General features: G+C 40.8%; 1 protein-coding gene across 1 annotated transcript; it reads left to right on the plus strand.

Annotated features, from left to right (window-relative positions):
- Positions 1-10,748: 10,748 nt before the first annotated feature.
- On the plus strand, positions 10,749-15,432 carry prl2 (prolactin 2; the record flags this gene model as incomplete). The annotated part of the gene is made up of 4 exons (XM_083758013.1): positions 10,749-10,937; positions 13,261-13,368; positions 14,205-14,384; positions 15,235-15,432. The coding sequence occupies 4 exons, from the start codon at positions 10,749-10,751 to the stop codon at positions 15,430-15,432; spliced, it is 675 nt and encodes a 224-aa protein (XP_083614139.1).
- Positions 15,433-16,379: the final 947 nt, after the last annotated feature.

Consider the following 16,379-nt stretch of genomic DNA (forward strand, 5'->3'; position numbering starts at 1 on the left):
TCACATTAGAAAGAATAGACAGATACGGGAACGGAAAGCTGATTGCAAATGCTGTACGTCAGCTATTTTTGCCAAATGTTCTTCCCAGAATAGGGATGCTATAAGATTCATGTGGTTATAGTTCTGAAAGGTAAAACAACATTAGCAATTTGAGAGAAGAAATAAATGCAGGGAGTTACAGCCTTGGCTCCCCTTTGGCACTGATCGGATCAGATCGGATCAGATTAGCGCCGGACAGACTCACAGCCTCACAGACAGACACACACACACAGACCATCTTCTATAGACCAGGGTCTGGGGTTCCAAAACGTTTTCTGCTGCGACCCAAAAGAAGAGAAACATTGTTGTAACCCCCGGGACGCGAACGCAAACATACTGTGTGAATTAATAGCTTAAGCACTACTTAAAAATCACACCCGTATGAAGAGAGGGGCAACTGTGATTGGTTAGCCGATTTGCTCGTCTACATATGGTGTAAATTTTCCCTTCATTGTCAATGGCATTTATTGTTTGTTTTGCCACAAATATATACATCATATTTGAGGCACATTATGACCTAATCCTTTCATTGTCAATGGCAAATATGAGAAGTGTGGGGACAAAAGCTGTGAAAAATAACTGCTGTGAGGTTGTAGATCTGCTATTTTTGCAGAATGTTCACCTGACACAACCAGAAAAGGGACACTAGGGCTATATGATATGAAATATCGGACAGATCCGTCTTAAGAGATACTGTGTAACGATTTGCGGGATTTTTTGACAAAATATGGACAAAAGTTGGCCTCCTGGTGGCGCTATAACAGGCCGTTCTGGAAGATTATGGGGCAGAGGTTCATCGTTGGCATCTAGGGAGTGTGTGTGCAAAGTTTGGCATGGATCGGGACAATGGTGCCGGAGATTAGCTGGTAACAGACGGACGGAAACACGGAGGGACGGACAGACACACGGACGAACTCCCCATGCCTTCAGCCTGGTGGAGACAATAATCACAGAAATGGCTGCGTTGCACAGCAAAGTTAAAAAGCTAGAGTATGTGACGGTTTTCTGCTGTTACAATTCCAAGCATGCGAACATGACTCGCATTAATTACTTCAGATAGTAGTGGCTTAATGGAGTATTAAAATGTTATTGTCTTTTTTATGTCCAATGTATTTCTATTTAGTTCATAAAAAATGTGAGGTATATTCAGTGATTTCACTTAATTCAAATATCACTACTTTTTCGTTTTGTTGTGATAGTCCTCCCTACTATAGAGTGTGCTGACCTGCATATAAGGAGTTCCTCCCTGTCCCCAGTTAACCCCTGGGGTAAAAATAATAATAAAACGTTTCGTTTTTGGCTAGGTGGCCCAGCCTTCATCCAATCAGGATAGAGGGGGGCCTTCCGCCAATCACGATTGAGCTGGGGCAGGCTTTGGTAAAAGCATTTTGCAACTAGAACCGCACTCTCAGCAAATCTCAGCTTCTCTGTGAAAGAACGTTTGAAATATTGAATTAGGTTTAGCTATTTGCTACGTACCTACCATCAGTGTCGGGTGGAATAAAGGAAATGCCTCTATGTATATGTACTGTATATGTAATTTGTAAGTTGATTAGCGGTATACTGTGGTTACTTTGCGTATGCCCCGTTTGATGCATATATATCGTAGCAGCATATTACGTATATGGTAGGCTACAACTAGCTCTCAATGATGACATAATAAAGATGTGGATTAAAGGACCCAATGCCAGGGTGTAATTGGTTTTCGATGGTGACGTAATGACGATATGTTTTAGTGTCGGGAGGATTAAAGGTAATGCCCCTATACATGTATGTAATCTGACACCACTGCCATATCAAGCACAAGTAGTCATGTCATACGCTGGCACGGCGCACATAAAACGGCAACATATGCATCGAAGCATTGGACGAAAACTATTACTTGCGCGCTCTGCTTGCGCAAGTAATTACATAAAACAGTTTATTTTCAGGATTCTATTTCAAAAATAGCAAAACATAATTTGGTCCTCCCCATCGTCAAAGTTGCCCACCCTGGTGTAGAGCCTGCAGGCAGTGAGGCTGTGAGATACTGTGTGACAGGCGAGCTGCAGCCGGCCTTGCTCTGGGTCAGAAGTCCAGAAGTCAGCAGTGATACTCACATGTTTTACTGAAGTAAAAGTATCAATACCCTATTGTAGAAATACAGTATTCAAAATGTACTTAGGGTTAGGTAAGCCCTTTGAAAATACACACACACACACACACACACACACACACACACACACGTGACCACTCCTTTTGATACCTACAATGGAAACCCCGGGCGCCTCACTTCCTGTACTTTTATAGATGTTCCTGGTACCTCACTTCCTGGAACTATTGCTAACATGCTTTTTCTGCACAGCTCCCCCTATGATCAAACCTTGTCAACAGAAATGACCACACAACTACACAAAACAAGATATATTTCCGTACACTACATTTTGGGGTTAAATATTCAACCATATTTTAACCAATATTTTCCCTTTTTATCACCCGGTATGTTATGTTTCATTTGCTTTCAATAGAGCACCAAAGTCTGATGTCAATATCAGTAGAGGGTGCAAGTCCCAGCTGGGTTCATGTACTTTTTATTTGCATTGTAATCCCCTAGGGGGATTTTAGACTGTGTTTAAATCATCCCAGCCGTTGGATATGGATATGAAGATTAGCGAAGATCAAACGCTAATGTTACTGCTGCTGAATTAGTTACATTTTCGCTAGAAACAGACAGTATCAAATGAGTGACTGACGGTCTTAAACGACACAAAGCCACCTCCCCGACATTTTGGCAATTTGGGGTTTTTCGGACAACAATTCCTTATATGAGATGATTTTACAGTAAGACTTCCGTGAACCAGGGGATGAGCGAGTGACATCAGGACTTCGGCGCTCTATACTCATACCAGGACCTGAAATACAATTATATACACATATATGGCAGTACGTGTCACAAAAGGTTTATCTTATCTTGTTATTCCATCTGCCCACCGACAGCCAAGACAGTAGAGATGCCAGTGTGTGTGTGTGCGTGCGTGCGTGCGTGCGTGCGTGCGTGCGTGCGTGCGTGCGTGCGTGCGCGTCTCTGCATACGCATCATGTGGGCCAAGATAATGGGGACAGGGGAAAATGCAGGACAGCCGATGTATTACAATGAGTCATACCGCAGCATGATCTCTGCTCAACCACACACAGCACTGCACGACCCCGGTGCCCCTTGGGGGGGTGGGGGGTTACACAGCGCACAAATGCAGCGCCGTCCACCTGAAATGACCGATGCGAGGATGGCTGTGACACATGTTTTAAAAGAGCAGATTAATTCAGTTGCAAGCTGCCCGCAGTACCTGGACAATCAGCTGATTTAACTGCTGACAGAAAATATAATAATAATATTTTATATTATTATTATTGTTTTATATAGCATTTGTATAAGTAGGCTTACATTATAGTATAGCAAAAAAAAGTTTGATCTCATACTTTAATGGTCATAATAGAGTTAATAGACATAATAGACATAATACACATTATAGACTGGAGAAACAAATCAAAAGCACTGGACCAGGTCAGAAGTGTTTAATGGAATCACCATGTTTGTTTGTGTTTACATCTGAAGCAGGCAAGTAAAGCAAGTAAACATTTAAATCATTAAAATATCGTTAAATTGTGAAAACTCTGGACACAATGAAATCAATCATATTGAGGCTGATTATGCTTTCAATGACTTGAATGATGATGAATTGTTCTGCTGCTATACATACAGTTAATTGCTTGATTCCTTAGTTTGCACAATTCAACCTGTAGTTGGACTGTACTGCCAGTCCTTAGCAATAAGCGTTCCGTCACCCACAGCTGTTGGTGACGGAATGGTTGAAGAAGTACTCAGATGTTACTTAAAACAATGGTACTCTGATTTAAAATAAAGTATCAGTAACGCAGTGCACACATACTCTATAAAAGTCCTGTATTTCAAATGCTATAAAAGCATAAAAGTATTGACATCAAAATGTGCTTCATGTACCAAAGTAAAAGTAGCCTACGGTACTTTGTCAAAACCTTTTTTCAAAAGTTGGACGGCTTAATTGATTCATGTTTTGTAATAATTAGGGTTGTCCCGATACGATCACATGATCGGAATTCGGGGCCGATCACGTCATTTTCAAATGATCGGAATCGGATCGGGAGCAATCCCTAGTATCAATATTATATCTATATCATGATATTAGACTGGATGTCGTCTATGATTTGGGATATTGTACTATTGTACGATTTGGCTGAGTGTATAAATATATAAATATTTAATCTCTTTAATATTACATCGTAATAAGAGATTCTAGTAATAATATAAAAGATACAAAGTAACGTATACAAAGTAAATAGTAAAGTGTTACTAACTTAGTATTCAAATAATTGTATTAGAGTAAAGAGTACAATATTTTCCTCTGAGATGTAGTGGAGTAGAAATATTAAGCACTGAAAAATGGGCTATCAAGTCAAATAAAAGTACTGTGAAATTGTACTAGTACAATACGTGAATAAATATAATTAGTTGCTTTACCCTACTGCGCCCTTGTCCTGTTGTCTATCTCAACAGGACTACAGCTATTAAATAAAGGTTAAATAAATACATATGAATGTTATTGGGAGGCCGCAGCATCTCTGATAGGTTGAAATCTATTTATAGGTTAAGTATAGGTCAATTCTAGAAACTGGAAATGTAACCTGACTGATGGAATTGTACCATGGGATATCAGACACACACGCACATCGTACACACCACACATTTAAACAAAGCCCCCAGCAAGCCAAATGACGTCATGATGACGCTCATTAACGTGTCACATTGCGACAAGTTGCAATGTGCGCTAGTCTCACTATATTAGAAATAAAACGTACGTAATGTACATAAGGTACTTTTTTCTCCGTCCTAGAAATGTACTGGAGCCAAAAGTACAATAATATTTGTCTTTGAAAGTCATAATTGAGTGATCAGTATCCAAAATACTAATACTCAAGTAAAGCACATAATACACTTTACAGTATAGATCAGGGGTAGGCAACCTTAGGCACCAGTGCCAACATTGGCACAAAGGAGGGTGATCACTGGCACACTGGCATGTGTGTGAGAGAGTATTTTTGGTTTTAAATAAACTCTTTTTAGTCCCTCTCATTTGTGTGTAAAAACTGTAAATTACATCTTGCATTCTACATTCATTAAAACTGAACTCTGTTATTGCCCTGAGTCTAATGATCATTATAACAACGTGAAATAAAAGCAAGTAAAATATGTTGGAATTTTTCACGTGGTGTCATTAAAATTAATTAATGTCGATATGGCACACTGACTATCTAGAAAATAAAAACATGGCATTTCATTTAAAAAAGGTTGCAGAACCTTGGTATAGATAAGTACAGCCATACTCAAGTAAATGGACTTAGTTACTAGAACTATACCATTTTGCGTCATGCAAGAGCCATGTTCGCCACGTGAGCCGTGAACCATGCTCACTGATCCGTCCTGTGACTCAGGTGGATGCTGTCATAGGGCAGGAGCTCTGCTGCATACTGTAAGTAGTGCTGCACGATTCCTGCTAAATGTTTTTTCCCTCCACAAGAATTGAGATCACGATTCTCAAAGAAAATTCCTCCATGAAAATATTTATTGTCGTTAGTCTTTAGTTGCTTACACTACATTCAAAATGTGGCACCTGGAGCCAACTACTGTGGCTTTATACAGACAACATCAAAGTGCTTGACCTCTCTTAAAGCCTCTCTCTTTATAGCCAAATGACAGTGAAGTGACCATTTTTCAAGACCTTTTCAATACCTCGCAGGCTACTTTTGTTCGCCGCCTGTCTGTCCATGTACAGCTAATGTCCAGCACCATTGGTCAGATGAAAGTGAAACTGTGCATGCACACTCCCTGGAGGCCAGAGCAGAACCTCTGCCCCAATTGTTTCACATCGGCCTGTTATAGTGCCACCAGGAGGCCAACCTTTTTTTTCTTCTTTTGTCCAAACATCATGCCAATCTCATAGTCATGTGATCAAGACGGATCGGTTATATTCCATCCTGATTGGCTAAGATTGGCATCTAAAGTGTGCCTCGTTTTGAACAAAATGCCTCAAATCATAAACAGTGTCCGATTGCTACACTGGCCTGTTATAGGGCCACCAGGATGCAATGTGTTTTTGCTAAATAAAATGTTTCTATACTCTTACCGATCTTTTCCAAACATTAACACAAATCGGTACACATTATCTCTATAGTCATGGCATCAAAGACGGACCATCAAATCAACCTTTTATTTATATAGCACATATTAACACAACCAGAGTTGACCAAAGTGCTTCGCAACAAAAGATTCAAAGTAAAGCAAATGACATCACGCAGAGCAAAGCAAACATAGCATAAGAACCAATGGACAGTAGGAATGCATAAACAAGTTTAAATCCGATAACATTAAAAGCCAGAGAAAGAAGTTGCGTTTTAAGTATAGGGACTTAGAAATGTCAATGGATTGAGCAGCTCTAATATGGGGGGGGGGGGTTGTTCCATAGCTCAGGGGCTGCCACCGCAAAAGCACGTCAACTCTTGTTCTGAGGGTTGGGGTTGTTGGCCCGGTCAGCAGTGACTGGTCAGCATACCTCAGAGCTCTGGAGGGGTTGTGACGCTGTATGAGTTCGGCCATAATAATGGGGGGCCAGGCCGTTGAGAGATTTAAAAGCAAATAGAAGGATCTTACATTTTCTTCTTTTAATTAATTAATAAAATGTATTATAAAAAGATATAACATTCCATAACATAATTATGTGTCAGTTTACTCTTCAGGATAAAAAAAGAAAGCAGCGGATCAGTATGATCCAGTAAGGCAGTGGTTTTCAACCTTTTTCATGTCAAGGCCCATTATTTATTTGGCATTTGAGCCACGGACCACCAAACATTGATCAAAATAACCACATTCTGCTTTTACATTATTGAGCTGATACTCTTGTACATTAAGTAATGCAGATGTGTAGCAATAATTGAGAGAGTGAAATGGACCCGTATGGGTCCTGATCGGAGATTTTTAATGCACAAGATGAGAAAACACACTTGAAAGAAAAGTCTGGTCTGATGGGAAATGTATTCCAGAATTAAGATGTATACAAATGATGAAGACACAACCGCTCTGAAGGAATTGGGACAACATGAAATAAATGCACAATGCAACGAGTATATAAAGTCCACAAAATCAGCAAAGAGGGTGGACCCTAACATGACATTATGTTCAGAGATACTGGCAACAACTGGGCAATGAAGCCATTGAAGTTCTGGCTGAAACCAGTAGCTTGACTGGCCCATTGATAGATGTAGCAAAAGTCGCGACCCTGATAAGGTAAAACCCTGAGAAACAAGGAAGTTGCTGAGCAGAATTACAATTTACACTCAGCATCTGTGCCCGTACCTCTCAAAGGGCCTCCTGACCTTGTCTCCTTGATCAGGGCGCACTCCCTAGAGACCTATCAGTTATTAGCATTGGAATTTGAGAACAACATGTTAAAATTAAAAAATAAAGGGAATTAATTGTATGTGAACATAGAGAATATAAATATATTCTCCAATCAGTCCATTTGGTTTCATTTCACGCTCTCAAGAGTTAAAGATCTATAAGGGTCCATTTGGTTACCAACTCTCCATCATTTAGCTGGGGACCACGTGAAAATCCCTCAAGGACCACTGGTTAAAAAGCATTGCAGTAAGGCATTCATTTACGGAAAAACACAAACAGTTAGAATAAGAAGTTTCTGCCCGACAACAGGGATATAACAAACACAATATCAGATGAGAGACTGCGTGCAACAGACTATTGATATTGCACTATGTACATAAATAGAGTCGTTGTGAAGCGATGCATATGTGACTGTGTTATGGTCCAAAGATAGTATGACATGCAGGAGATGCGTTCGGCCTGGATGTATTTTCAGATGAATCACAACGTCACAAGGACGTCACACATTAACCCATTTAGACCTGAGGCCGATTCTAAAAATAAATAAAAAACGCCTTCCAAACTGACCTAGGTTTTCTGAAAAACTTTCACTAGTTAATAAAAAATTCCAAAAACATTATGATACTGTCAAAGTCGTACGATACACGTTACCGCAGTGAAATTTGTTCTCCTCATTTGACCCATCTCTTGGAGCGGTGAGCCTCAGCGTGCGCCGCGCTCGGGAATCATTAGTTGATTTGACCCTCAATCCAACCCATTGATGCTGACTGCCAAGCAGGGAGGCATAGAGCACCGAAGTCTGACCAGTACACAGGTTAATGTATTTTTTTATTTGCATTGATTTTATTTGCATTGATTTTAATGCAAAGATAATTGCCGGCCTTTCTGTCAGGGGGGTGGCTGTGCGTCGTTTCTGGAGAAAATTGAATTACTTTGGCCGCAAAAGCCTTGAAACTACATATGAAAGCAATGTCGCTGCTAATATACGTCACGCCCAGCTGTCGACACATTGCGTTCCTGAGATTCCTCGTTGACGTAAACTCAGCTGGCGGTGACTCGACTCGTACTAACCACGAAAACATTAAATATCAATAGAAAAAATAGAAAAAAAACGTAATTAACATTTTCTGTTGTGCGATAGGCTAGCTGCAACCACCGCCTACCCGGAAATGTAGTCTCTGGGTTGTTTGACTCGTTTCTTATTGTGTTACTCTTTGGGTATATTTGTACATTTCCACCTTCAGTCGATGCTTTATATCCATATGAGTGAAAAGGCTGGGATGATCGGTTTATTTTTCAAACACCGTTCTTATATCTAAAAATATCTAAAATCCCCCTATGGCGATTTCAATGCAAATAAAAAGTACACGAACCTGTGGACTGGCGCCCTCTACTGACAGTGACGTGCTCTATTGGGTCCCATTTTTATAGTCTTTGGTATGACCCGGCCGGGGATCGAACCCCCGACCTCCCAGTTTCAGTGCGGATACTGACCACAAGGTTAGAGTCTGGTCGCCGTACATGTACGCTGTACATGGCAACAACAACCCAAAAATGTTACCGTCTTCAAAGGTTAAAAACCCATTATTAAAGGAAGAGTGACAGAAGTCAGTTACATCCTACACTGGGCATCTGTAACTCAGTGAGGTGGTAAGTCTGCTGTTACATCCTCCACTGGGCCTCTGTAACTCAGTGAGGTGGTAAGTCTGCTGTTACATCCTCCACTGGGCCTCTGTAACTCAGTGAGGTGGTAAGACTGTTACATCCTCCACTGGGCCTCTGTAACTCAGTGAGGTGGTAAGACTGTTACATCCTACACTGGGCCTCTGTAACTCAGTGAGGTGGTAAGACTGTTACATCCTCCACTGGGCATCTGTAACTCAGTGAGGTGGTAAGACTGTTACATCCTACACTGGGCCTCTGTAACTCAGTGAGGTGGTAAGACTGTTACATCCTCCACTGGGCATCTGTAACTCAGTGAGGTGGTAAGACTGTTACATCCTACACTGGGCCTCTGTAACTCAGTGAGGTGGTAAGACTGTTACATCCTGGGCATCTGTAACTCATGTGAAGAAAGAAAGACAGCAAGCAAGCAAGCAATCAATCAATGTAACAATGGATCTGAGAATTAAATAAATCATTAAAATAATCTGCGGTAGGCCTAATCCTTATGTATATCTGGAGTTTATTGATTTCAAATATCGTGAATCTCCAATGTAAGGAACCATGGAGCAGTGTGAGCTTTTTACCAAATTATTTTTTGCACAACTACTGTGAAATGGATCATAATTGTTGTGTATTACTGTAGGAAAACTTATATGGAATCAGTTAAATTAGCTGATGATTTATAGTTCCTGTGGTCTGTACATGTACATGACTAGTACATGTGGAGGTCTCTCTCAACTGACATGCATAACACATCACTACAGCAACCTAAAGAACAGGAGAGGAACGATCACGTGTGTACAGTCAGCCCACTTCACTGTGACTCTGATGACCTTTGGGGGTAAAGGCATTGCAATACTGTAACAATGATCTATAAAAAGAAAATATGATGGGGAAAAAATAAAGGTTGTCAACGTTTCTCAGTAATCCACCCCCCCCCCCCCACCCCACTCTCTCTCTCTCTCCCCCTCTCTCTCTCCCTCCATCCCTCTCTATGGGTATTAAATGGATGCAAACTCACAGCAGAAACAAGAGAAGATCTGAACTCACAGCAGAAACATATTCCACCTCCTGCAAGAGAAGTGCCGACGTCTTCCACCTCCTGCTTTTTGACTGGATGCGAACTCACAGCAGAAACAAGAGAAGATCTGACATATTCCACCTCCTGCAAGAGAAGTTCTGACGTCTTCCACATCCTGCTTTTTGACAGAAGAGTCCTCGGAGCTCCACAGAATGTCCAGACACTTCAGACCGGGTAGGGAGTCTAGGGACCACATCTGACTCTGAGATGAGGGAGATAGCATTTATCCCGATCACCCTCTTCTTCTTTTTTAGGCTTCTTTGGGGATGGGATTTCTCTTTTCAATACTTACTCCCATCTTTGTATGAAGCTCACTATAGCATGCCGTACCCTACTTTATTTTGTATTTTAACTTGCCCGTCTTCCCCATGTTGGCTGGGCGCTGTATCTAATGCTGCACCTCTCTCTCTCTCTCTCTCTCTCTCTCTCTCTCTCTCTCTCTCTCTTTCTCTCTCTCTCTCTCTCTCTCTCGTCTCCTCCTCAGTGTTCCCGTGCATGTTGTCCGGGCTGCTGCTGTGTGTGTTGTTGCACAGTAGTAGGATTGGTCTGGTGAGCCCGACCCCGATCTGTGCCCTGCACGGACAGAGTGGCTGTCCCACCCCGTCGTTGGCGGACATGTTTGACCGGGTCATCCAGCACTCAGCCAGGATGCACAGCATCTCCAGTGACCTGCACTCCCACTTCGTAAGTCTCTCTCTATTTTCTGTTTATTAACCCATTTAGGACTGAGGCCGAATGTTGCTATATACTGTACTGTAACAAGAATCCCAAAAGGGGTTCCCGTCTGAGCTGGAGAGACGTTCTTTTCAAAGATTACCATCAGAATATACTCCTTTAAACTTTTACTGCAAATATCACTTACTGTACCCCACCTTTAAATATTTAAATGTAATCGAACAGATTGTCAGAAACAAAACTTTGTCAGTGAGAAAGGGGGGCATTTGCCAAGGTGTTATATGTTAATTATATTAGGACCCTGAATAGAGTTCCTCTGCTGGACACTTTTTAGTCAGATGATATTAATCAAATCTGGGAATACATTTCAGCTGCTGAAAGTTGGGGTACCATCAACAACCAATATGGCAAAATGTTCTACATTTCATCATCATCATTTATTTAACATAAAAGTTTACAATCAAAAGTATACAATACATTACACGATATACATAGACATATCGGAAGGCTTTCCCTATTTGTACAGTGGAAGAACATTTTTCAGAAAAGCACCCAATTTATAGATTACTTTTTGTTTTTCAGATTTTAGTAATGCAATTAATTTAAACATAGAAGGGTGGGTAAAACATTTAATTTGGCAGGTATATTTGCCTGAAAATCATAATGCTAGTATTCTTACATTCCAACAAAACATGGTATTCATCTCCAATTCTGGCTTCATAGGTTACATAGGTTACAAATCCTCTGACTTCTTTCCAGTCTACCGATGACCTTTGGAATTCTTGTGTTGTTCAGCCTAAAGTTGCAAATAGCCTGTCTATACTTACGGTTTTCACATAGAAGGTATTTTTCTAATTTGAACTCTTGTTTGTATTCAACATAGATGTCACATGATGTCATACTATTGAGTTCACTTTGCCACTTTTGCAAAAACTTTCAACCTTTGTTCGACAGTTCGCTTCAACCAGTCAATGTTATTACATTTCTGGGCCAACCAAGAAATACATACCACAGTCATCTAGTATTGTTTTCACCTGTGCAACCCAAAGTGACACATGGGCACTAGGTTAAGCAGACAGTCGTACATTATTCGACTCAGTTTACTCTCTTTACCTTCGATCAACCTGGTCCAGTACCCGGGTACCTACAGGTAGTTGTTTTAACTTTTAGGATATACTTGAGAAATTTAAGATGTAATTTTTCTAGTTTTCTAGTTAGTCCAGATTGTGTACAGCGTGACTGGTGAGACCAATTTGTCGAAAAGATCTAGTGCAACATTTACTGGTAAATCAAATTATCTACATTTACTAAGGAGGGAGTACATGGCACGTGAGGCCTGCTTGTGTAATTCTTCGATAGCAATCTTAAATCATCGATTATAATTCATAATAACTAAAGGTATTTGAAACTATGGACAATCTCTAGGTTGACTCCATTACGAACAAACTTTAATTTGCTGATATCAGCTTTTCTACATCCAAAGACTGACCTTTGTTTTTTCACTATTGATTGATTGATTGATTGATTTGGAAATAGCTATCGATGAGTGGGTCGTCATAATTAATAGACTGGCAGCCATTGTGAATAAGGTAATCATCCAGGTCATTGATAAACAATGAGAACAGATTTTCCCCCTGTCTTACTCCAGCTAAATTTACAAATAAATCAGATTTCATGCCATTAACAAAAACACACGATTCCATAAATGTATGATGCCTGCTGCCTTGCCCAATTTTAATTTTGAAATAACCTCGTTCATTTCCTGATCTGTTAAGCATTTAGACTAGCACTGTCGTCATGGGTGAGTGTTTCAAAATCAACCTCTGGCATCTGACTCGTTTGCACATCCCAGTCAGAAAGACTCTTGAAGTGTTCATAGAGCTCTTCTGGTGGGATTGGGCATTGCTCCTTATTTCTGCCGGGGCCACTAAGCATCTTCCAGAAAAGTTTGACACGTCACATGCTACTTGAAGCATAATGAAATTTAGAAGATTTTGCTTTATATTGGTTGTTGATGGTACGCCAACCTTCAGCAGCAAATTCCCCTAGGGTGGTTGAATAGAAACCAATGTGGGATATGTTAGTAGACACCTTTACAAACACATTGGAGAAGAAAATTCTTAGTAAGAAATTCCCAGATTATTCCCAGATTTTACATTATTCTGATCATATTCCCTGACAGTTTTCAGTAGCAAAGCAGTAGAATAGTGGAGTGGAGTGCTACACTCATGGCATTCAGCATTCTTGTGAGCTCTAACCTGTACCCTTATTTCCTTCATTCACATGATGCGACATGTGTTTGATCTCCGTGCTGCCCCTTCCTGTCTCTCAGGAACAGTTCTTCCTGCCCAGCAAGAACCACATCCACCGGGTCAACCGTCCCTGTCACACCTCCACCATCCTAACGCCCAACGGCAAAGAAAACGCCCAGAGACTGGCGGTGAGTGCACTGTAGAGAACAGCCAGTTCCCAACCTGTGCGTGGGGCCGACGGGGGCCCACTGGTGGACCGAACGGATATTCAAAATGAGCCCCCAAATATTTGCCAAAACACGAAGATTATTTATTGATATTTTCCATATCACATAATTGGTCAATAGCATACAAAAGAGTGTACGTTATCCCTCACGCGCTCTGCTCTGAGAGAGCCACAACCCTGGTGTCTTGAGAGCGGGCCCTGATCCAGGAAAGGCTGGGAACCAACTGCTGTAGAACGGATACCATAATATCCATACACACCCCAAATATTTGAAATGTCATTAGTCACCCCGATTCCATGTCCTATATAGCTCAGGGGTTTAAAATAGATTAGATCCTGGTAAGTTATATGCAAACTGCATAGAGAAAAAGAGCAACAACCCTGACTAACATCGCCAGAGGCAAGCACGTGACTGAGAAGAAGGTCTGGGGAGCGAGTCAAGTGAATGACTCAAAGACAAACACAAATCGACTAATGTATTTAGGCAGGCCTTGATTGCGTCGTATAATGGCCGATTTTACACTTGGTTGAGTGCTGAAAATAGTCGATCTACAAGCTCGCAACACGTTGTGAGCTTGTACAGCTGCTATTTTCAGAGGGCAACCAAGCATAATATGACTTTCCTTTTAGTTCTACTGGATCTCTTCTCCACTAGTCCCTCGCTAACATTTTAGCCTAGTTTTTTTTATTTTAGTCGTCGTAGTTTTAGTCGCCTTAGCTTAGTTTTTATTTAGTTCTCATCAGAGAAAAAAGGTGGTCGACGAAATTAACACTGTTTCTGTACGGGCTTCTCCACAGAGAGGAGAGCTGACGGAGGTTATTCTACGGCTACTCGTGGCATGGAGGGATCCTCTGTGGCACCTGCACCAGAACATGGCCCACCAGGACAACTCCAACACCTTCAGCTCCGACAAGGCCCTGGAGATGAGCGACATGGTGCACGAGTTACGCAGGGGTGTGGAGAAGGTGGCCAAAAAGGTACTTCATGGGTCTCAAGCTTTATATGAACATGGAAGTGTATGGGGTGTGGCGGCGGACTAGCCTAGAGCTGATTACCAACCGCAATAATATTGAGTCTATAAATTTGCTTTATTGTCAGTTTTACAGGTAAAAAGACGTGGGTGAAATTCGTTTTGTGCATAGTTCCCATCGTTTTGTGCATAGTTCCCATCGTGTCAATGTTCCAAGAAAAACAAATAAAGGGAAAAAGAGAGCGGGGAGGGTAAGAAGATCAAGGCAGGAAAGTGTTTGTACGCTTTTACCACAAAAAGTACAGGCAAAGGATTTTCTTCTGGGTGCGTTACATATATACAAGCTTTTGCTACAAACGGTACAACTGAAGGGTCTCTTAGCTATTTCCACAAAAAAACATATTTCCACATGTGGTGCAAAGAGTCAGTGCGTATCAGCCACATAGAGGGCTGACATTGTTCAAATCCATGAGTGGTGTGAGGTAGAGCAATATATATATATATATATATATATATATATGGGGTATTATATTTCTGAAAAGATCAGATTGCCCCATCAGAAAATACTTTGAGAAGACAAATCTAAGTGGACTGTTAAACTATGAAAGATGTATAGTTTTCTCTTGCTGAAGCACTGGAACTTAGTCAACTCAGTGAGTATAGAAATTGAGAATGAAAGGGAGAGAGTTACGCTTATGGAATAAAAGCAAAAATGCATTTATGTTTACAAAGTTAACAAATATTTAAACTTAGTTTGCTCCAAGATTTGAAGTCACCTGTAGCCTAAATTACATGCCATTGTTTAACATCAGCTTTGTTTCCTAACCTGTGTAAATGACCGATTGTCTTTCCCACAGATGCAGAACCTGGGAATTCTTGGAAACTCAGAGAACAGCCTGGTGGCTCCCGGTGCTCTGGTCCCCTTGTCCAACAACGGCGAGTGGCGCCTCATGAATGACTATGACCTCCTCTACTGCTTCCGCCGCGACTCGGACAAGGTGCAAAACTACCTGAAGATCCTCAAGTGTCGCATAGTCCCAGAGCACGGATGCTGAAAGGCAAAAGAACCCTCCCTCCCTCCCAGAAAAAAAGGATGAATGGATGGATGGATGGATGGATGGATGCATGGATGGATGGATGCAACTATTGGAACTATTACAGAGTGGAGGATGAGGCACATTGATTGTCTCTGGCTATGTATTACTTGCTTACTTAATTATTGTTCTTGCATGTACGTGTGTGTGTGTGTGTGTGTGTGTGTGTGTGTGTGTGTGTGTGTGTGTGTGTGTGTGTGTGTGTGTGTGTGTGTGTGTGTGTGTGTGTGTGTGTGTGTGTGTGACGTGTGTGTGTGTGTGTGTGTGTGTGTGTGTGTGTGTGTGTGTGTGTGTGTGTGTGTGTATAAGTATATATATGGATGCAGTAACACTTGGATTATATGATTAATGTTAATATTATATTAATATTACTTATAGAGATGGTGAATATTTAAGAAGGGGGTAGGAGTAAATAAGTTTTTACTTCTTCCTACTCCTTTTTGAACTTCAGGTATATACATATATACATATTTATTTATATAGTACCTTTCATACATGCAATGTAATTCAACGTGCTTTACACACGAAAGAAATAACTCATGAATTGAATAGACAAAAAATGTATGTAAATAAATGAATAAATAATAAACTGTGATTTAACAATTCGACTGGAGATTACTTCTCAATTTATTTTGATGAAAGGAAGGTTTTCATAATAATTTAATAATAATAACTTCAACTAATGAACTAAAACCGTGGTTTTCAACCAGTGGTCCTTGAGGGGGTTCCAGGTGCTCCCCAGCTAAATGATGGAGCGTTTGTAACGAAAATGACCCTTATAGATCTTTAACTCTTGCATTACTTAATTACAAGAAGTCTACAGATTTAGAGAGAATGTAGAAGAATTGTATTTTGATCAACGATCGCCTGTTATCTCTCCTATGTTACCAACTCTACAAAAGAGAGTT

This window comes from Protomyctophum parallelum (genome assembly GCF_964188405.1).
Source record: "Protomyctophum parallelum genome assembly, chromosome: 22".
Taxonomy (NCBI): domain Eukaryota; kingdom Metazoa; phylum Chordata; class Actinopteri; order Myctophiformes; family Myctophidae; genus Protomyctophum; species Protomyctophum parallelum.